The following is a 21238-nucleotide window of genomic DNA, read 5'->3' on the forward strand; positions in this document are numbered from 1 at the left end:
GGTTCCTCGGCTGGGGGAGTGGGTAGCCAACCCAAGGGTGGCCTGTCCCTCTGGTCTGGCCAGGGGTGAGAATGGGGCAGAGGTGGAGCCAGCGGAGATCTCCAATCTCATAGGAGCTCCAGGAAGAGTCTGGTATTTATGGAGTACCTGCTGCATGCACGAGCCCTGACCTCACATCTCAAATTCAGGACAAAAGAAACAAATGTTGGCTGTTGAATGAATCCCTCTCCCAGCTGCCTGTAAGGTTGCCATTAGCCACCCGGTAGGGATCAGGAAACCAAGACTCAGAGAGGGCCAAGGGCAAGACCAGGCCAGGCCAGGGTCTGCCTAGTTCCCCGGGGTCAGGCCTGGAAAATGCCTTGGAACTGAGAGGTTGGGGGTCACTGCCCTGCCGCCCCCCCCCCCACCCCGCCCCACCGGCAGCACTAACCCCTGGCCAGGCACCCAAAGGCCTCTGGGGCAACCGGCCACGCCTTGGTGTGCATTTTCACTGCCGCCCTGACTGTGCAGGTCAGCCCCATTCATGTGCTGGTTCCACATTGATGGAGAACTCACCCAGGGGTGAAAGCAACTCACTGGGGCCCTGCTCCCATCAAACTTTCACCCTCCCCGTCTCTGACCTCAGTTTTTTCTTCTGTGAAATGGAACCAGCCAGGCCCAGGGCAGGTCAAGCCCCCAGAGGGGAGCTCCGGGAGGGCAGGGGCGGGCTGACATTTATCCAGCCGCCCCGGGCACCGTGCCTGGCACACGGGTGGTGCCCAATAAATGCCTGTTTGAGCAGGACTAGCCCTCAATAAATAACAGCTGTTGTCGATGCTGGCGGTGCCGGCGACGGAGTGGGCTCTCCCCTCCCCCACCCCTCCACCCGGCTCCCCCCTCCCCTCGGCTCCCCATGCCTTCTCCGTACCCCCCACGCGACGGTGCCTCCTCCTCCATCCCCCACCTCCTCCCGCCTCTTTCCATTCAATCTCCCCTCCCCCCACCCCTTCTCCTCTCTCTCCTTTTCCCCTTACCCCTACCCAATTCTTCCTCCCTCCCCTCCCCCACCCCGCCTCTCTCCCCTCCCCCACCTGCCACCTTACTCTCCCCGCCCCCACCGCAGCCCCTCTCCCCGCCCGCCGTTTCCCACCCCGGCCCCCCCCCCCCCAGCCCCCAAGGCGGGGCCGGTCCGGGCGGGGCCGCCCGAGCTCCCGGGTCCCTGGCTCGGGTCCAGCCCGCGGCCCAGGCCGGGCGGCGGCGGCGGCGGGCGGGGTTCTGGCCTCGCGCGGTTTGGGGGTTTTTTATAACCCTGGCAGGCGGCTCAGGAAGTGCCTTCCCCGCGCCCCCTCCCCCGGCCACGCCGCCGCGCTCGCTCCCTCCCTTCCTGCGCAGGGCGGCGAGACGGCGGCGGAGACGGCGGACGGAGGCCCGGGCGGGCGGGCGGCCGCAGGTAAAGGCGCGGGCGGCGCGGCGGGGAGCGGGCTCCGCGGGCCCCGGCGGGCGCCCGGGGGGAGGGGGCCGGGGCGCGGCGGCGGGGGGGTGGGGGGGTGACCTTGCGCGTCCGCGTCGGGCGGGGACGGCTGCGGGCCCGGGCCGGTTGGACCGTCCAGCCTCGGGGCTTGTGTCGGCGTGCGGCGTCCCAAAGTGTGTGTGACCCCGAGGTCGTGCGGGCGCCTGTCTGGGTTTGTTTGCTGGGTGTGTGTGTGTGTGTGTGTGGGCATCCACGTATGTGTGAATGCGGTGAGTGTGCATGCGCGTGTCTGCATGAAAATGCCTCGGAGTGTCTGGGTGTGTTTGAGTCTGCGTGTGACCCATCGTAAGGGGTGTTGTGCGTGTGCATAGGTGCGTGTGTAAGCCGTTGTGTGCACGTAGTTTCGTGTCTGCTGTGGATGTAAACGTCCAGTGAGTGTGCGCGTGTCTCCGTGCCGTCTCCGGGTGTGTCTGAGTGTAACAAGTGTGTAAGTGCCCGGATGGGAGTGCACTTGGGGTGAATGTCGTTCTGTGGGACTCTGTGAGTTTGTCCCTTGTCTGGCGTGAGTGCGTGAACGAGTGTGTACGTGTAGGTGTGCCTAGGCCCGAGTGTGCGTTCGTCTCCGGGCTGTCTTGCGTGTGTGAATGAGCGTGTGCGTGAGTGTGCCCATGGGTCCGGGGAGCGTGTGGCTGCGTGTCTTGTGTGTTCGCCTCCGGATGCGGGTTCTGAGGGCGCCGCTGTGTGTGGGGACGGGAGTCCTTTGTGGGTCCGCGTGTCCGGTTGCTGGTCCCCGGCTGCGCAGGTGTGGCCACCCTCGAGTGTGCGCGTCGCTCGCCAGTGTGTGTGTTTGTGTCTGGGTGTGGGAGCGGCACCTCCCACTTCCCTTGCGTCGGTCACCGAGGCCACAGCCGTCTGTCTCCGAGCGCCTCCAGCCCCTCGGGCTCAGGGCCTTTAATTAGTGGCTGGGTGAGGGGCACCCGCCGGGGCGCCGGCCCCCTCCTCCCGCAGGCCGCGGGCGGGCCTTTGTCTGCTCTCCCGGCAGGGTCTGCCTCCCGCCCAGCCAGATGTGCAGCGCCCGGAGGAGGCCTCTGCCCGGGCGGCCTCGGCCTTGGCCCCCACGGAGTGGCCGGGTCTGCCCGGCGCGGCCCCCGGAGCTCTGGGTGCGGAGCGGCGGGTCCATCCCGCATCGCTGGGATGGGATGGGATGGAGCCTCCGCTGTCTCCCGGCCGCTTCCGCGCGGCCTTTCCTCCTCCGGCGCTGGCACCGGCCCGCGCTGGCCGCCTCCCTCCTGCCTTCTGGAAGGAGGGGCTGGGAGGAATGGCCAGGCCTGGGCACGCGCCCGTGTGCGTGCGCGCGCACACGGGTACACACACGGCCACACACGGGGTCACATGGGCACACACACCAAGCCACATACGTACGTACAGTCCACTTACACGGTTACACACACACACGCGCACACACACACACAGTCATGCACACATCACAGTGTAGATCCCCCGCTGCTGCCCCCAGCCAGGCACAGGCCCTGGAACGCCCTAACCTCTCCGGCACCGGCGTCATTCTCTCCCCCAGACCCACTGACCTGTTCCTGACACCCCCAGTGCCCCCGGGGCAGGTCACACCTCCCTACACCACCCTGCGGGCTGGGCCACTGGCCCGGATGCTCTGCCCTGCCCTGCTCTGCCCTGGCAGACGCCTGTGAGCCCTCCCCGTCAGACCCCGCCCCTCCACACCCCCCATCCTCACCCATGGGTCCTTCCACACCGTCCCCCATGCCCCAGCAGAGCCAGAAGCTGAGGGAGGCTGTGAGGTCTTTGGGAGGAGGGGCCCAGCCCCAGAGGACAGCCGTGAGGACTTCAGGGATGGGCAGCAGGAGAGACTCAAAGGCACTGCAGCCAAGACCAGAGCCACAGAGCCGCTGCGGGAGAAGATTCCACAGCAGGCGTGGCGGTGCAGGAAAGGAGACGGACAGGATTGGGGGAGGGGGCTTCCAGCCTCACTTGCAATCAAAACGCTGCCACCTTGGCATGATGGGGGCAGGGGGGTGTGGGGGGGTTAAGACAGGAGGAGGTCAGGGCAACTCGACCCAGGAAGGGATTTAATCAGAGCTGGTTAGGGTCTCCAGGATGGACTAGGGGACAGAAAGCAAGAGGAGGTAGGGACAGGGGGGAGGAGGGAGCTTTGGTGGGGGACCAGGACCTGAAGGATGATCACATCCTCCCAGGGGAGGTTCACCAGGGTCAGGGAGAAGGGCAGAGTGTTGTCGGCCCCCCCTGAACTTCCCACCCAGCCCAGCGCCGCCCCCCTCACTGCCCCCTCCCTGTCCAGGCACCGAAGAAGAGGCACTGAGGCCCAGAGAGGCTCACGCACAGGTGTCTGATACCACGCCATCAACCGAAGCCCCCAAAAGGTAAAAACAAACAAACGAACAAGGGGTAATCACCTGCCCAGCCGAAGGGAGCAGGAGGGTCCCAGAGTATCTTGGCGTGAACTCCCCATTGCTGGAGGGGTACAAGCAAAAGCTGGTAATGTCACCTTCTAAGTCTGCATCTTGTTGATAAACCTGGCTCCCTCCCTCGCGTGCTGAACTGCCCTGTTTGGGGACCGACTCTCAGACTTGGCCAGGCTGCAAAGAAAACAAGACAGTGTGTGATTAAGGGGGAAACTGCAGAGAGGAGGAGGAGGAGGAGGGTGGAGGCGGGAGTGGGGAGGAGGGTTTGGCACAGGGTAGTGGCCCCTGGTGGTGTCTGTGTGCAGCAAGCTGGCCCGGGGCCGATGCCAGAGAAACTGAGACCTGCCGGGCAGGCCTAGAGCTTCCAGAAAGAAGAATCTGAAAGGCGAAGGAGCAGAACCAGGGGCCAGGCTGGAAATACAGGGTTAGAAGAGAGGTCACAGGAACAGAGGCCACCTGTAGCAGTACCCAGCCCTGCTGGTGGGGTGGAAAGTGCTACCCATGGCAGGGGATCTAATGGTAGGGCTGAGGTCGGACAGGATTAGTAGGGGGAGCCAAGCACTGGCCTCCGTTTTAATCTGGGCTGAAAATGCCCACTGACCTACACAGCCTTCAAGCGAGTCCCATGCCAGCCTCTCCTCACTGCCCTCCTGCACCCTCCCCTTCGGGCACTCTGCCCAGACACCCCAGCCGGGCTAGCCGTTGTGGTCCTGGGTCCACACCCAGCTCCTCCCTGCCTCAGGGCCTTTGCCCCTGCTATTCCTCCGTCTGGGGCGCCTTCTCCTGTCCCTTCACCGGATGAGTTTCTGCTCATCCTCCACACCCCTGCTTCTGAGCCTCCTCGTTCTTTCTCCTAGAGAACTTGTCACAATCTGAACTCTCCCCATTCGGTCACTCCCAGGAGACCGAGCCCCACGGTGGGCAAGGACAGCCTCCATATCATACGCAGTCCTTACCCAGGGAAGGAATCCTCAGGATTATTGTGGAAATGAAGTGAAATGGTGCAAAAACGTTCGGGCCAATAGCTGGCACCTCATAGATGCTCACAAAGTCGAAATCCCTGTGAATCCTAATAGTACAGGGAGGAAGAGGAGGGTGGGGACAGGGGGACTTCTGAATGAGAAGATGCCTTGGGCATCCTTGGGGCTGGGAGTGAGGGGCCCTGGCACTGGCTACACTGGGCAGTGGGACCAGGCACCCGCCCCCCCGACCCAACTCCTCCCTCCCAGGAGCCCAGTGATGCTGCCCAGGCTGTGAACAGGGGAGGCGGTGCTGTGGGGGCTGCCGGCAGCCGGGGCTGGAGAGAGACATGTGGACACGTGGCCTCTATGGCTCCCGCCTGCCATATCCTCCGCTGGGTCCTCACCCTGGGGCTGGGCCTCACATTCGAAGTCCTACATGCCTTCCGGTCTCAAGGTAGGGGTGGTCCAGGGGCGACAGTGGGGAGGGAAAAAGGAGCTGAGGAAGGGTCAGTGGGGCTGGGATGGCAGTCAATGCGGGGAAGGCCCTGTAGCCAAGCAGCCAAGACACGGGTCATTCCCAAGGCTCACCCCAAGCCTCTGACCCTCGCCCACAGATGAGTTCCTGTCCAGTCTGGAGAGCTATGAGATCGCATTCCCCACTCGAGTGGACCATAATGGGGCACTGCTGGCCTTCTCGCCCCCGCCCCCCCGGAGGCAGCGTCGGGGCACAGGGCCAGCCACAGAGTCCCGCCTCTTCTACAAGGTGGCTGCACCCAGCACCCACTTCCTGCTGAACCTGACCCGCAGCCCCCGCCTTCTAGCAGGGCACGTCTCCGTGGAGTACTGGACACGGGAGGGCCTGGCCTGGCAGAGGGCTGCCCGGCCCCACTGCCTCTACGCCGGCCACTTGCAGGGCCAGGCCGGCAGCTCCCGTGTGGCCATCAGCACCTGTGGGGGCCTGGTGAGCGGAGGGTTCTGGGAAGCAGGGAGAAATGCCCACAAGTTTGGGAGTTCAGAAAAACATTCCTACGTAGAGGTCAGAGAAGGAATCACGGTGGATAGTTTGAAAGCATTTTGAGCTCATCAAAAGGATTAGTTATTTTTTTAGGATGCAGCCAAAGCCGAACTTAGAGGAGAATGTATAGCCTTAGGGGTCAAGCTGAAAATTAATAAACTGAACATCCACCTCAAGAAGCTGAAAAACGAGAAGCAACAGAACCCCAGTAAGATAGAAGGAATGAAATCATAAAGACAGAGATAGGGCCCATGGGTCCTGGGAGCAAAATCTGATCCAAGCCCTCTGCCCACTCCCCAACCCCTAGCATGGCCTCATTGTGGCAGATGAAGAAGAATACTTGATCGAGCCCCTGCAAGTTGGGCCCAAAGGAACCCAGGGCCCAGAGGAGAGTGGCCCCCATGTGGTATACAAGCGCTCCTCTCTGCGTCACCCCCACCTGGACACAGCCTGTGGAGTGAGAGGTACACCTGTCTTTCTGGGGATGGGCAGAGGGGCTGCACATCTTTGCCTTAAGGCAGAGGTAGGCAGGAGTGTCTCTCCCTGCAGAAGGTCAGCAGGTAGCTACATGCGGGGAGAAATGGCAGACAGCCAGACCGCAGGACAGTAGGGCGGTGAAACAGCCCATCTATCACTGCCATAGTCTGATGGTCCAGCAGTGAGTGACACAGGCAGCTGGACAGCCAGACAGGTGCTCAGGTATAAAACCCTCCACCTCCAGGATTCCTGTGCAATCAGTTTAGCGGCCGGGTAGTTGCAGATACCTGAGCCATTGCACAGCAAAAACACCGTTCAGAAAGTCCGATGTACAGCCAGACTTTCAGGAGGGCAGTTCTAGATCAGAGGGTCAGGGAATGGGAAGGTAAGAAAGCTGGATGAGACAGATATCAACCAGGGCAATTGTACAGCTAGAAAAACAGGTTGCCGTGGGGACAAAGGCAGAGCCCGGGGACATTAAATGAGGTACACCACCTGACAGTCTGGGAGTAGGACGCTGTGGCAGACGTACAACCGCCGTCAGTTGTACAAACAGAAAAGCAGGTGGTTTCACAGCCGGGCGGCCCGTGAGACAGTGGCACTGGATCCGGTTGGGCAGTAAGACCATGGGGCAGTTGGGCTGTGCGATGATGAGAACGTGGCACGGTTGGAAGGTCACAAAGTCCTGCAAGCACACACACACACACACACACACACACACACACGTTTGGGCAACAGAATTGTCAGGAAGTCATACGGTCGTGCTGGCTGTTATGGGACAGCTGTTCGACCAGCCAGTTGGGCAGTGGGGCAGCCCCTTCCTTGTAGAACCAGACGTCTGCGCAACGGACGCACTGTAGAGCCAGACCTTGTGCAACCAGAACACCCAGTAGCCGAAGAATGAGGGGTCTGGCGGCCAGTTGGGCAGATGAGCCATCAGACAGGTGGCTGGACAGTAAGGGCAGGCAGCGGATTGACCAGAAGTTGTCCATCCAGACGAGAAACCGTGGAAGGGGCGGCCATGGTGGCTGCGCACCCTGAAGCCGCCACCCGCCAGGCCCCTGGGGAATGAAACAGAGCGTGGCCAGCCAGGCCTGAAGCGCTCGGTCAGCCGAGAGCGCTACGTGGAGACCCTGGTGGTGGCCGACAAGATGATGGTGGCCTACCACGGGCGCCGAGACGTGGAACAGTACGTGCTGGCCATCATGAACATTGTAAGTGCCTCCCCCTCCCTGGGCGTGGGGCCCTAAGACCTGGAGCCAGCCCCTGGGGGGGCAGGAAAAGGGGTCTCACCATTCCACCCACTAGCCCCGACCTGGCTAGGGAACCGGAATGGAGGGGGGCGGAGTGGGAAAGGAGGCCCACGCACGTGTGGCAAGGAATGGGGGGAAACAGCCGAGCTCTGCGGCCGGGAGCGTGGACTCGATAGCCTGCGGGCCGGGGCCGAAATCTCAACTCCGCTCCTTTTTAGCTTGGACAAGTTACTTCACTTCTGTGCCTTGGTTTACCCATCTGTAAAATGGGGCTGGTAATAGTACCTACTTCACGAGGCTAAGGTGCTCGCAGTGAATCGATAAACGTATTTAGAACAGCGCTTGGCACGCGGTAGGTGCTGTATAAGCGTCTCCTATACAAAATAAGGACACAGGGTGCCTGGGTGGCTCAGTCGGTTAAGCATCTGACCGGCTCAGGTCACGATCTCACAGTTGGTGAGTCTCAGCCCCACATAGGGTGAGCTCAAGCCGCGCTTTGGGTAAAACACGAGCCCCGCTTCTCTCTCTCCCCCTCTTCTGTCTCTCTCTTTCTCTCTCTCTCTCTCTGCCCCTCACCCACTTGCACCCTCTCTCTCAAAAGTAAAATAAAATAAGGACACGGCTTGCCCATACCTGTCGGGGTTAGCAGCACACACACACGGGCCCGCACCTGTACGCGTGCGGAACTCTCCTACAAGCACCTGCCTGTAACTCCGTACAGGTGACCTCACTGACCCACACTCAGATATACCCGCTGCCCATACCAGATCTCGGTCGGGCCCCCGGATCTCCCTGAGCCTCCGTTTCCGCCCTTGTAAAATACTGTTATAATGGCATCTACCACAGAGGGTGAGAGGCGGGGGCGGGGGGTGGGGGTGGGGAGAGAAGCCAGACGGAGCATTTGGCACGCGGTAAGAGCCTGACACGTGGCACTGTTGTTTCCCTGAAGCAAAAAGGGAGGAGAGAAGGTTCAGCAGACAGACAGAGGGCCCAGCGTGTTGACGCGACACCGTGTGTGATGCTGCCACGTTTTGCCCTCGCCCTGCCGCCCCCCCTTGGGCTGTCAAAGTTACCTAAAACCTGCCAGGGTTTCTGGAGGTTTCCACGTGGGACAGGCATGCCCCAGGCTCCAAGATCACTGCGCCGTGTGGCCCACTCACCCCTGGGCACTCCCTCCCCCTCCCTGGCCACTGTCTCCAACGCTTCCTGCCCCCTGCTTGTGGTGATGCTCAGATTGGTACCTTTAGACGGCGGTGGAATGAGGCCAGATGTGCAGGGCTGCTGCGGGGTGGGCAGGGATGAGCTGAATGGGGGTGGGTCAGGAAGAAATGTACTGATGAGCAACCGTGCTGTGTAGGCGGGCTTACACAGACCTGAATCCCACCTGGGGCACCTGCCAGCTCTCTGTGTGTCAGTCTGCCCCTCTGTAAAACGGGAAGGATCGCAGTACCTACCCGTGCGAAGACGTACCCGGGAGGCTTAGCCTGACGCCCGGCACACAGTGACAAAAGACAGCTACCGTCACTGTCTTGCCTTTTGTCTTCTGCTCTGAGCCCCTCTTAAGACTCGGTCTCTCTTGTTTCTTGGAGGTCAGGTTGCCAAACTTTTCCAGGACTCGAGTCTGGGAAACATCGTTAATATCCTGGTGACACGCCTCATCCTGCTCACGGAGGACCAGGTGCGCGGGCCCCGCACCCCCCCCACCCCTGCACACCAGCGCTGCCTGCCCTCCCAGCGCGGCTGGCGCCCATGCACCTCACTCTGTCTGCCCGCAGCCCACCCTGGAGATCACCCACCACGCCGGGAAGTCCCTGGACAGCTTCTGTAAGTGGCAGAAATCCATCGTGAACCGCAGCGGCCATGGCAACGCCATTCCGGAGAACGGTGTGGCCAACCATGACACAGCGGTGCTCATCACGCGGTGAGGGGGGCGGGGAGGGCTCCAGGACGTGGGCCGGGGGAGCAAGCGGTCCCGGGGACCGTCCAGGTCCAAGCAGGGGGCACGCCTGCCGGGAGATGGGAGAGGCTGGGAAGCTTCGGCCACTCCAGTGGGGCGCCAGGGGAGGGGAGGGGCTGCTGGGAGCCTGAGAGCAGGTGGGGGGAGGCGCAGGGCCAGTGGGCCAGGTGGGCACAGGTGCACCCATTCACTCGCCGTCTCATTCCTGCGGTCAGCCAGTCGCTCGCGCACCCCCGGCATCCCCAAGGTCGGCTGGGGGCAGAGCACAAGGCTCGGGGCGAGAGGCAGGCAGAAGTGAGCCGCCCCAGATGGTCATGGTGGCACCAGCAGGGCTCAGGGAGGCAGCCCAGCCCCTCACCGCCCCGCTCTCCCTCCACAGCCACGACATCTGCATCTACAAGAACAAACCGTGTGGCACGCTAGGTACTTATGCCCCCTGGGCTTGCAGGCGCCCGTGAAGGCAGGGGACCGGCTGACCCCGGCCCCGGTGGGGGGAGGGGAGAGGGGGCAGCCGGCAGGGTGGCCGGGCCTGTCACCGTAGCCTGAGCCCAGCCCCGCCCCGCGTGCCCATTGCGCAGGCCTGGCACCCGTGGGCGGGATGTGCGAGCGGGAGAGGAGCTGCAGTATCAACGAGGACATTGGCCTGGCCACGGCCTTCACCATCGCCCACGAGATCGGACACACGTGAGGCCGGGGGACGCGGCAGGGGGAGCACGGGGACTGCGGGGCGGGCTCCCGGGGCGCCCGCAGAGCCGACCCTGCTCTCCCCAGGTTTGGCATGAACCACGATGGCGTGGGGAACAGCTGCGGGGCCCGTGGCCAGGACCCAGCAAAGCTCATGGCCGCCCACATCACCATGAAGACCAACCCTTTCGTGTGGTCGTCCTGCAGCCGCGACTACATCACCAGCTTTCTGGAGTGAGGACGTGCCCGCCCGCCTGTCCATACTCAGGCTCGCGGGGGCGGGGGAAGGGTCTGGAAACCAGAGTGCCTCCGAGGGGGAGGGGGGGGCCGTTCCCTGCAGGGCTGCTCCCTGGGACCCGTGCCCCCAGCTGGGTGGGTTCCCTGAGCTCTTCGGCTGCAGCCCCCTAACGTGACAGCTGCTTTCTTCTCACCACAGCTCAGGCCTGGGGCTGTGCCTGAACAACCGGCCCCCCAGACAGGACTTCGTGTACCCGACCGTAGCACCCGGCCAGGCCTACGATGCGGATGAACAGTGCCGCTTCCAACATGGAGTCAAATCGCGTCAGTGTAAATACGGGGTAGAGAGAGCCTTCCTGCTTTCCTTCCTGGGAGGGGAGGGGCCGCAGGGGGTGGGAGAGCCGGGAAGGGGGTGAGCCCCCTCGGGGGCTGGGGGAGAAGAGGTGCACGGGTGTGCGAAGGTCACATGCTCTCCAGCAATGACTGGGGTGGAGAATGGGATCTCCTGGTCCTCCAGACCCCCTGATTTTGGGGGGGCGGGGCCAGGGAGAGCCTGGGCATTACCTTCTGTCCAGCATATCAGGCCACCTGTGGCTTTAGCAGAACTAACGTCCCAAGCCCCCTCACTGGGCCATTTTTAACCACACTTCCAAACTGGGTGGAAATAGTTCCCTGGGGATGGACCATCTTCCCCACTTGGCAAAGAACCAGACAGAGCCTTCCAAGGACACCACCCTGTCTGCACTCCCCACATCCCCCCGCAGCAACTGGTTCACACGATCACCTGGCCCTGACCCTTGGCTGGACGAGCCTGAGCCTCCTGACCAACCCCCTCACTCTTTGTGAGGTTTAGATCGACTTCCAGAGCCCCGTCCTGTCATGGACGAGCAAGCTGGGGGTCCCGCTCCCAGCTGCCCCCAAGAAACTGGAGGCCTGCTGGCTTCCTCAAGACTCCAGAGGTGAGAGTTGACATGGCCAAGCTAAGGCCATGTTCACTCAACACAAGAACAGGCAGCTGGTAAAGTGACTCTTGCCCACCCCCACCCCCACCCCCAACTTGGCTGTTAAGGACAGCACCCTTAATGAATTTCTAAAGAATCTGGAAGCTACCCTAGGGCATCTGCCTATCCCAGGTGTCCTAACAATGATGACAATGCCTGCCGCTTACTGAGCACTCTCTATGTGCTAAGCGTGTGATACGTATCATCTCATTGAAACTCTTGACGATCCCACGTGACAGATGAAGGGACTGAGGAGTAAGGAGGGTGCCTTGCCCAAAGTCACAGTTCGAGAACACGTCAGAGCCAGGATTCGAATCCAGGTCTCTCTGTGACTCCAAATGTCACAAGGAGGTAGGGGAGGGGAGGAGGTGCCAGAATATGGAGGTGGATGGGTGCTGGCTGTATGTTGAATTGATTCTTCCTTTTATTTTTCCAAGGATCATCTTCCCGGCGCCCCTGGCAAAGGGGGAAAGTATTGACTACATGTAACTTGGCTAACGTGTAAAGGGCTGGGCCTCGAGCCTAGTCTAGAGATAGCTGTGGTCCTTGTTACACAACATCAGGGAATTTATGCAATCCCTTTCATATCTACCCTGCCACATGCCTCTCCCTTTTAGGTAGGCAAGGCCTCTGTTGTAGATGAGGAAACTGAGGCCCAAAGAGGGGCATGTGCTGCAAGTCAGGGGCAGAGCGGCTGTCTCCCAGAGTGCCCCCCCCCCACCCCTACCCCCGCTCATGCATGTGCACCACAGCGCCTCCTTGTGGACAGGAGGAAAAGCAGGACTGGAACAGCCAGCTCTCTTTTAAGAGGTGTCCCGAGGGGCCCTGGGGCATGTGATCTTTTTTTACAAATGGCCAGGAGGACGCAAGCCAAGTGAAGCCAGAAATCCAGGCTGAGTTTTTAGCTGAGATGTGTGCCCTGAAGGGGCAGAAGGCAGGGACTCTGGAGGACGTTTGAGGGAGCAGATTTGAGAAAAACCTTCTGAACTTCTCATATGTGTGCAGGTGTCTCTCAGAGGCTGACCCAGACAAGGGACCCTGCTGTAGCCATTGATTGGTCCAATCCCAAACCTTCAAAACTTGAAAGCATTCGGTTCAGAGAGGAAATGACACATAATTAGTAAAAAGGAGACCAAAGGATCTCCACTTCTTGGGTGTTGGGAGGGAAGACCCTGGGAGGTGGGGCAGGACATAGGCTAGAGGGTCAGAGATTTGGCCACACTTGAACCCGTTGGGGTTTGTCCAAGGATATTAACCTAAAGTGTCAGAGTGACTTCCTGGGACTGGCCCAGCCCCAGTAGGACTCAGACAAGAAGGTGGGCAGATTTTTCAGTGAGGGAGGTACAGGAATGTCCCACCCAGATCCTGCCTGGCCTTTCCCCCTGCCCGCTCCCCCCCACCCCCCCGGCCTCCCACAGATTAAAAGCTTTGGGAGCTTCCCCAGGGTGGGTGGGGGCAACGAGGAGGACCACCAGCTGGAAAAACTCAGAAACGAGGCCTTTGACCTGAGCCGTCTCTCAGGCCTGAGTTTTCAGAATTGCTGTTTTCCCAGGGGCTGCTTCATCAACAGGTCCCAAGTTTCCTTCTGGAAACTCGGGAGGCACCAGGGTGAATGGATCACAGACCGGTCCATCAAAGGTCTGGGTTAGAACCCAGGCTGCCCCTCAGGGGCTGTGTGATCCCTAGCAAGTGACTTTACCTGTCTGAGCCTTGGTTTTCTCAGTGAAACAGGGGTAATAATGCGTAAGGGAGTTGATGGCACACACGGACGTTGGATAAGTGCGGCTCACGAGGCAGAGAGGAGGTCTCAGGCCATGCCCCACAGGAGGATTCAAGAAGGCTCCTTGAGACCCAGCAAAGGAGCGCCGGGGCCCCACTGCTAGGCGGCAGAGAGCGGGTCGCCGCCTGGCGGGCGGGCTGCCAGAGGGAGGAGGGCGGGGGGCGAGCCTGAGCGGGCGCCTTGGCCCGCAGGAGGTCTGCAGCGAGCTGTGGTGTCTGAGCAAGAGCAACCGGTGCATCACCAACAGCATTCCAGCCGCCGAGGGCACGCTGTGCCAGACGCACACCATCGACAAGGGGGTGAGCGCGGCCGAGGCCGCCCGCCGGCCCCGCCCCCTGCCCCGAGCCACGCCCGCCGCGCCGCAGTTCCAGTTTTCCTTCGCTCTGGCCCCGCCCACTGCCCGCAGGCCCCGCCCCGTCTCCCGCCGCTTGGGTCCCAAGCTAGTTTCACCTCCTGATGGTGGCCGTCTGCGTAGGCGACGCCCCTGCGCTGCCTGCGTCGGGGTCCTCAGACTTCCACCCTCCCCCTTCCGTCCCCGCCCAGGGGTGCTGAGACCCCCGGCTGGGGGGAGGGGTGGGGGAGGAAGGAGCGCCGGGATCCCGGGAGCCGGACTCACCCCCTCCGCCTCCCCCTCCTCTCCTCAGTGGTGCTACAAGAGACTGTGCGTCCCCTTCGGGTCGCGGCCGGAGGGCGTGGACGGGGCTTGGGGCCCGTGGACCCCGTGGGGCGACTGCAGCCGGACGTGCGGCGGCGGCGTGTCCTCCTCCAGCCGTCACTGCGACAGCCCCAGGTCAGACCTTAGGACCTTTCGGAAAGGGAGATTGGGGCGGGCCCCGCCGTCTGTCTCCCCCCGCCCGGTATCTCCCCTGTGCCCCTCCCCCTTCCAGGCCAACGATCGGGGGCAAGTACTGCCTGGGTGAGAGACGGCGGCACCGCTCCTGCAACACCGACGTGAGTTTCCCCAGGACCCCAGGCCGGGTATCGCGGCCCCTCTTACGCTTGGAAAAGGGGCACGAATCAGCTTCGGACGAGCCTCAGCCGGGCACCTGCCGTCTCTTCGGGACCCTGCGGCGGCTAGCCGCGCCCTGTCCTGCCCTCCCTACACCTGCCCCTGGGCCCCGGCGCCCACCCGGCCCAGCACGCCCTGCAAGCGTCTAGCTCCTTCCATTTCTCAGCAGATGAGTCTCCCACCTTGAAGTTGCTTGACCCCCACAACCTCCACCAGCTATGGCGAGCCTCGCCCCCTCCCTTCAAAGCCCAAATTCCCCAAGCCAACCCACCCCTGTCACCAAACCCAGTGGCCACGCTGGGGTCCTCTGCTTGCACACTCTTCTAACCAGGTACCTCGGCCCGGTCCAAACTCCTGCCTTGCCCGCACCACCCGTGCCCTGTACCCCCAGCCTCTCGGGCTACACCTTCTGTCTCCTTTTCTCCACTGCTGCCCCTTTATTAAACGCTGGGGGGTCCCCATGGCTGGTTGGGGCTCCTGGCTGTAAATGAGCCTTATATGTACACACCCAGTAAGCACAGGACTCACTGCAGGGGTGGTGGGGGGAGAGGAGGGCTCAGAGGTCAGGGAAAGCTTTGCAGTGAGGGGTGGGTGGCCTTCCCAGCTCCACCTGGAGGGGCTCATGTCTCCAGGGAGTCCACATGCGCACGCACACACACACACACACACACCTCATAAAGAGTGCCCCTTGCTCCTTTCTAGGCCTGCTCTCTCAAGAAAGGCCTCATGGTCTGAAACCAGAAACCCAGCCATCATCCCCAGCTGGCCCCACGCTCTAATGAGTCACCTGCTCCATCTCAGACGTCCCCATCCCTCCAGCTCCAGGCCTAGCCCAGGCCACTGACCAGTCTCACCTGGCCCTCCACAGCCTCCTCCCTGGCCTCTCTGCCTTCAGCCTCACCCCTCCAACCCATCCCTGCTCTGAGCATCAGGCCTCTGGCCTTGAGCCTGTGCCCTACCTGCATCCCCCCTACAGCTGGCCTCCCTCCCTCTCTCCTCTCTCGCTCCCAGGACTGTCCCCCAGGCTCTCAGGACTTCAGGGAAATGCAGTGCTCTGAATTTGACAGTGTCCCCTTCCGTGGAAAATTCTACACATGGAAGACATACCGAGGAGGTGAGTGAGGACCTCAGGAGGCCGTGGGGAAGTGGAGGACAGCAGCAGGTGGATACAACATTGGGGCGGGGGGGGGGGCTGCCCAGAGCACCCCCTTCACCCAAGGGGCCCCAGAGCCCAGGATGTGGCTCAGCAGTTCCTCAGCTGGACGCAGGGAACCCCGACTGTCTGCGCAACCTGCCCGTCCTTGTCGGGTCTGGGGTCTGCCCTATGCCTCGCCGCCCCCAGGGAGCAAGCGGGGTGTCCCCCGTGGAGCTCCCCCAGGGAGCAAGCGGGGTGTCCCCCGTGGAGCTCCCCCAGGGAGCAAGCGGGGTGTCCCCCGTGGAGCTCCCCCAGGGAGCAAGCAGGTCAGGCCCTCGGGGTCTGACGGGGCTGTGCCCCCCCAGGGGGCGTGAAGGCCTGCTCACTCACGTGCCTGGCTGAAGGCTTCAACTTCTACACCGAGAGGGCGGCAGCCGTGGTGGACGGGACGCCCTGCCGCCCAGACACCGTGGACATTTGCGTCAGCGGCGAGTGCAAGGTGGAGGGGACTCCCAGAGGTGGAGAGAGGGCAAGGGAACGGAGGGGTGGAGGCAGGGAGGCAGGGCTCGCTGACACTCCCACCCCCCGCCCCACCCCCCTCCCCAGCACGTGGGCTGTGACCGGGTCCTGGGCTCCGACCTGAGGGAGGACAAGTGCAGGGTGTGTGGTGGTGACGGCAGTGCCTGTGAAACCATTGAGGGGGTCTTCAGCCCAGCTTCGCCTGCAGCCGGTGAGAGATCTCCGTTCCCTCTCCTTCTCCCCACTTGGCGACGGAGAGGGGCCAGGGGGCAGCACAGGCCCGTCACAGCAGCCAGGGGCCCCGTGGGGACCCCAAAAAGTCCCGGGGGCAGAGCAATGCCTCAGATCAGGGTCGGGGACCAGCTTGGGCTCTGGTGCCTAAGCCTTGGCAGTTAACGTGAGGAGAAGGTCAGCGACCTAAACCTTTCCCCTTCCCCCACCCTGGGGGCCTGGCACCGGATCTGGGGCAGCGGGGGGGTTGACCCCTCTCCATGGTCTGAGCCGGGGGCTGAGGGACACCGTGCTAGGGGAAAAGGCTAACTAGGGGAGGGACATCTGCAGGCTGTGGTGAACTTGACTATGCTTCCCGACCTTGGGCAGAAGAGAGACCCCAAGGAGGAGGTGGGGGGATGGGAGCAGGGACTTCTGGAAGCAAACACACAGTGAGGCCCAAGTGTAGGGTCCAGGGGACAGGGAGGGGCCCGGGACGTAGGTGGTGGTGCCCACTGCGAACCTAACTCCAGCTGTTAAAATCGCCGCGTCGCCATGTGGGTCGGGGCCTCCAAGGTGCCCCCTTCCCTGTGCCCACAGCCAGCCCTGCTGCATGCTTGAGGGGGAGGGGGTGGACCAGGCCACTGTGGTGGTCAGAGAGGCAGGAAAGTCTGGGTTCAAACCCCAGCCCAGCCAGTTCCTAGCGGTCAAACCTGGGTGTGTTGCCTAGCTTCTCCGAGCCTCTCAGTCTCGTCATCTGTAAAATGGGTGTGACAACACATCCGACTCACAGCCCCGGAGCCGGGGATGCTGTGGAAGGTCCCTGTGAGCACTTAGCGCAGTAGTGGTTAGCTGTTGTCATCAGGGGCCAGGAACGGGGGAGGTAGGCAGGTGTGGGGGAAGGGCCAAGTGGGCGACCTCTCAGCTCCACCCTGCAGGGTATGAGGAAGTCGTCTGGATCCCCAAAGGCTCCGTCCACATCTTCATCCAGGACCTGAACCTTTCCCTCAGTCACCTGGGTGAGCCGGAGGTGGAGGGACGCGGACTGGGGGGTCAGGAGGGGGTCAGCGTGGCTGGGGGTCTGACCCCTGTGCTGTCCCCCTAGCCCTGAAGGGGGACCAGGAGTCCCTGCTGCTGGAGGGGCTGCCCGGGACCCCCCAGCCGCACCGCCTGCCCCTGGCTGGGACCACCTTTCAGCTGCGACAGGGGCCAGATCAGACACAGAGCCTGGAAGCCCTGGGACCTATAAATTCGTCTCTCATCGTCATGGTAACGACAGTGGGAGCGAGGTGCAGGAAGACCTTAGCCTCCCTGTGGGGACTAGAGCTTGGCTTCCACGTGATGGCCCCCTCCCCCGCCTCAGGTGCTGGCCCGGACAGAGCTGGCTGCCCTCCGCTACCGTTTCAACGCGCCCATCGCCCGAGATGCACTGCCCCCCTACTCCTGGCACTATGCACCCTGGACCAAGTGCTCCGCCCAGTGTGCCGGCGGTGAGGTCGGGGTGGGCTCAGGGGCGGGCCCGGGTCACCTGGGCTGACCTTCTGGTCGTGGCAGGGCTGAGCGGGTCTCTCGCCCACCCCCAGGCAGCCAGGTGCAGGCCGTGGAGTGCCGCAATCAGCTGGACAGCTCGGCCGTGGCCCCCCACCACTGCAGCGCCCACAGCAAACTGCCCAAGAGGCAGCGCGCCTGCAACACAGAGCCCTGCCCACCCGAGTGAGTGCCTGCCAGGGCGCAGGGCGACAAGAGCGGGGCGGGCAGTGCTCCTCAGAGCAGAGGAGCGTGTGCTCCCAGGACTGGAGGGGGGTGGGGGTGGGGTCGGACCCCTGATGCCCCTTAGCCGGGTCCAGGTGATCACGTCCGCCGGGGTGCTGCACGTCCCCAGGCGCAGCGCGCGTACAGGGCGACGATCCCCCCAGCGCGGGATAATATTGCAAGCAGCAGGCACCCCTCCCCCCCTCGCCCCACCGCGGGCCAGTTTCCACAAAGATGCCGGTTATGGGGGAGGAGGGGGATAGGCCGGCACCCCGCCCTCGGGGAGCCCCGCCCCGCACACTCTCTCAGACCCGCCCCCTCCCCACAGCTGGGTGGTGGGGAACTGGTCGCGCTGCAGCCGCAGCTGTGATGCGGGCGTGCGCAGCCGCTCCGTCGTGTGCCAGCGCCGCGTGTCGGCCGCCGAGGAGAAGGCGCTGGACGACAGCGCGTGCCCGCAGCCGCGCCCGCCAGTGCTGGAGGCCTGCCAGGGCCCCGCTTGCCCGCCGGAGTGGGCGGCCCTGGACTGGTCAGAGGTCAGCCGCCCCTTCCCGCTAGCTGCGCAGCGGGGGGTAGGGACCGGGGGGCCCACATCGGGGTGCCCACCGAGGCACCGCTGCGCGGTCACGAGCCCCTCCTGCTGGGCCCAGAGCGCCCCCTCCAGACCGGCCCGAGGTTAGCCGGACCCCTCCTCGCCTCCCTCCGCACGACCATCCTCCCCACCCCGGTGCGTGCGGGGACTGGAGCGCCCGTGAGCACGAAACCCCCTCTCCAACTGCAGTGCACCCCCAGCTGCGGGCCAGGCCTCCGCCACCGCGTCGTCCTTTGCAAGAGCTCGGACCACCGCGCCACGCTGCCCCCCGGGCACTGCCCGCCCGCGGCCAAGCCGCCGGCCACCATGCGCTGCAACTTGCGCCGCTGCCCCCCAGCTCGCTGGGTGGCGGGCGAGTGGGGCGAGGTAGGTCGGCGCCCTGGGGGGCGGGGGCGGGGGCCGCCCGGGGGCCCGGCCTGCCCAGGCTCAGCGGCGACTCCCCGCAGTGCTCCGCACAGTGCGGCCTCGGGCAGCAACAGAGGGCGGTGCGCTGCTCCAGCCACACGGGGCAGCCGTCACGCGAGTGCGCCGAGGCCCTGCGGCCCCCCGCCACGCAGCAGTGCGAAGCCAAGTGCGACAGCGCGCCCCCCGGGGACGGCCCCGAAGGTATGTGGGGCGGGAGGCCGAGGGGCGGCGGGAGGGCCCGGTGCGGAGGAAGCCACAGGAGAGCGTAGGGGTCCTGACCTTTGGCCCGGAGCTTCTGCAGCCACCGAAGTGCCTTTCTCTGTCCCCTCCAGGCCGTCCTGCACCACCCCTCCCTGCAAACATGTACGAACTGCCACTGCGTGCCTAGCTTTTTAGGCACCTGATCCTTCTGGGCCCCCAGACTCGGGCCATTCCCCCCAGCCCACCTGCATGGCCTTCACCCTGTTCATCTCCACTTGTCCCATTAGCTGCTTGATTTTTTTTAAGTCAGAATTTCTCAGCCTCGGGCACGATTGATGTTTGGGGCCAGATAATTCGAGGGGGCGCCCTATGCATTGTAGGATATTCAGCAACGTTCCTGACTTGTATCTGCGGGATGCCAAGAGCGCTCCCGCACCCGCCGCCGCCGTCCCCCCTTCCCCACTCCCTGTAGTGACAACCAGAAATGTCTCCAGATTCGGCCAAATGTCCTCTGGGGGGCAAACTAGCATTCCCTTGAGAACCACTGCTTTAAATACGTCCGTTGTTTTTTTTTTCTACCTAAGTATTTTCCATACAGAGCAATAGATCACTTCCTCTGGGCACTAGAACCAAACTGGATTGAGCTTCCTTCTCTGTGCCTTGGTTTTCTAATCTGTCAAGGGGGTCAATACTAGATTCACTTGGGGGGGGGGGGGGGGGGCTGCGTGAGGGAGATGGAATAAAACAAGCCACGCGAAGCCCTTTGTTAAGCACCAGGCCCTACCATACATCACTGCCCAAGTGGGAGCCCGCATCATTGTCCCGATCAGACGGCGGATTGCCGTGAACACAAAATACACAAATACCCAGAAAATAAGTGACTCCTCTGGAGTTCAAAATCCTCAGTCTGTCACAAAGGAAAACGTGGAAGGATGGCAGCCCCGGTTGGACCAAAAGGATAACTGAAAGGGAATACTCCCAGACCCGGCGCACTCGCTCAAAATCCTCCAAAAGCCTGATCGCATATTTAGAAGCCCCGCCTTGAGTTTCATAGTTATAAGCTCCCTCCGAGAGGGGTCGAAACTGAGGCACCGGGAAGCCAGGAAGCCCTGTGCGGGCTGCGGACGCGCCCCTCAGGGAAGGGGCGCTGAGATCTGATCCCTCCCTTCCCCCCTTCCCCCCTCCCCACCCCGACCCCGTTCTCCCCGCCCCCTCCAGAGTGCAAGGATGTGAACAAGGTCGCCTACTGCCCCCTGGTGCTCAAATTTCAGTTCTGCAGCAGAGCCTACTTCCGCCAGATGTGCTGCAAAACCTGCCAGGGCCGCTAGGGGGCGCGCGGGCCCCGGAGCCACAGCTGGGCGCCGGCTGGAGGGGACCATGCCTGCAGCTGGCCAGCCTGAAGGAGCCCGAGGGGGCGGGAGCTGGGTGAGACGAAGCCGGAAGTTATTTATTGGGAACCCCTGCAGGGCCCCTGGCTGGGGGGGTGGAGAGGGGCTGGCCACCCCCAGGGCCCCTCCTCATCCCCCCTCCCAGTTCATAGTGAGACCCCCTCCAGGGTGGGTTTGAGGAGGGAACAACTGTTCGCCCTAGCGCCCTTTTCACCCACCCCTAGGGAGCCCCCAATACTGCCCCCCCTTTGACCGGAATATGTACTGTGAAGAGTGGGGGTGGGGAGGGGGTCTGCCGGTGTCCTGCCCCCAGCACTGCCCTATCCCTCCACTCTTAGCTGGGGGGGTGGGGGGGGGGGGTCTATGTCTGCCATGGGGGAGGGGGATTAGCAGCGCCTCCCTGACACCCTCCCCCTGACCAGACCAGCTACAGGGGTGAGGCAGAGCTGGCAAGATCCACCCCAACCTCTGTCCTGCCTGCCCCAGGGGGACCCCGACATCCAGGCGCCCCCATCATGGTGCTACAGGCCCTGCCCTGGGGCCCACACACCCCTCGCCAGGAAGCCCTCCATCAATAAAGTTCTGTCTTGTGTAGATTTCCGAGCGTCAATATGTCTGTTCACATTCCGTCCCCGCCACCGAATGGATGCGGCCGCGGCCCCTCGCAGGTGGCCCCCATCAGTCCAAAGGGGCCTTTTACCAGCACAGACCAGAGTCCAGTGATTTTACAGCTTCTCAAGGAGGCGCTCAGAGCTACC

General features: G+C 63.1%; 1 protein-coding gene and 1 long non-coding RNA gene across 24 annotated transcripts in view; one reads left to right on the forward strand and one right to left on the reverse strand.

Annotated features, from left to right (window-relative positions):
* LOC109254226 (uncharacterized) overlaps positions 1 to 21238 on the reverse strand; it is a 62615-nt gene that overhangs the window by 13993 nt on the left and 27384 nt on the right. The gene's annotated exons all lie outside the window — the stretch shown is intronic.
* On the forward strand, positions 1257 to 21076 carry ADAMTS10 (ADAM metallopeptidase with thrombospondin type 1 motif 10). 10 transcript variants are annotated; one of them, XM_053897369.1, is made up of 26 exons: positions 1258 to 1429; positions 3783 to 3864; positions 5136 to 5322; positions 5483 to 5829; positions 6191 to 6347; positions 7357 to 7574; positions 9208 to 9291; positions 9389 to 9534; positions 9950 to 9993; positions 10149 to 10254; positions 10342 to 10488; positions 10691 to 10832; positions 13464 to 13571; positions 13917 to 14062; positions 14160 to 14223; positions 15293 to 15395; positions 15782 to 15915; positions 16023 to 16146; positions 17084 to 17164; positions 17251 to 17414; positions 17509 to 17640; positions 17729 to 17858; positions 18226 to 18430; positions 18676 to 18852; positions 18933 to 19092; positions 20364 to 20538. In XM_053897369.1, exons 3-26 carry the CDS (start codon positions 5235 to 5237, stop codon positions 20418 to 20420), a joined length of 3264 nt encoding a protein of 1087 aa, XP_053753344.1. In that variant the 5' UTR covers positions 1258 to 1429; positions 3783 to 3864; positions 5136 to 5234; the 3' UTR covers positions 20421 to 20538. The 10 variants fall into 10 exon arrangements, with proteins under 10 accessions (XP_053753347.1, XP_053753344.1, XP_053753342.1 ...); XM_053897365.1 differs by having other exon boundaries at positions 1260 to 1429; positions 17509 to 17635; positions 20364 to 20642; XM_053897370.1 differs by having other exon boundaries at positions 1260 to 1429; positions 20311 to 20444.

Source organism: Panthera pardus, unplaced genomic scaffold (assembly GCF_024362965.1).
Source record: "Panthera pardus isolate Hobbes unplaced genomic scaffold, ASM2436296v1 HiC_scaffold_8, whole genome shotgun sequence".
Lineage (NCBI taxonomy): Eukaryota > Metazoa > Chordata > Mammalia > Carnivora > Felidae > Panthera > Panthera pardus.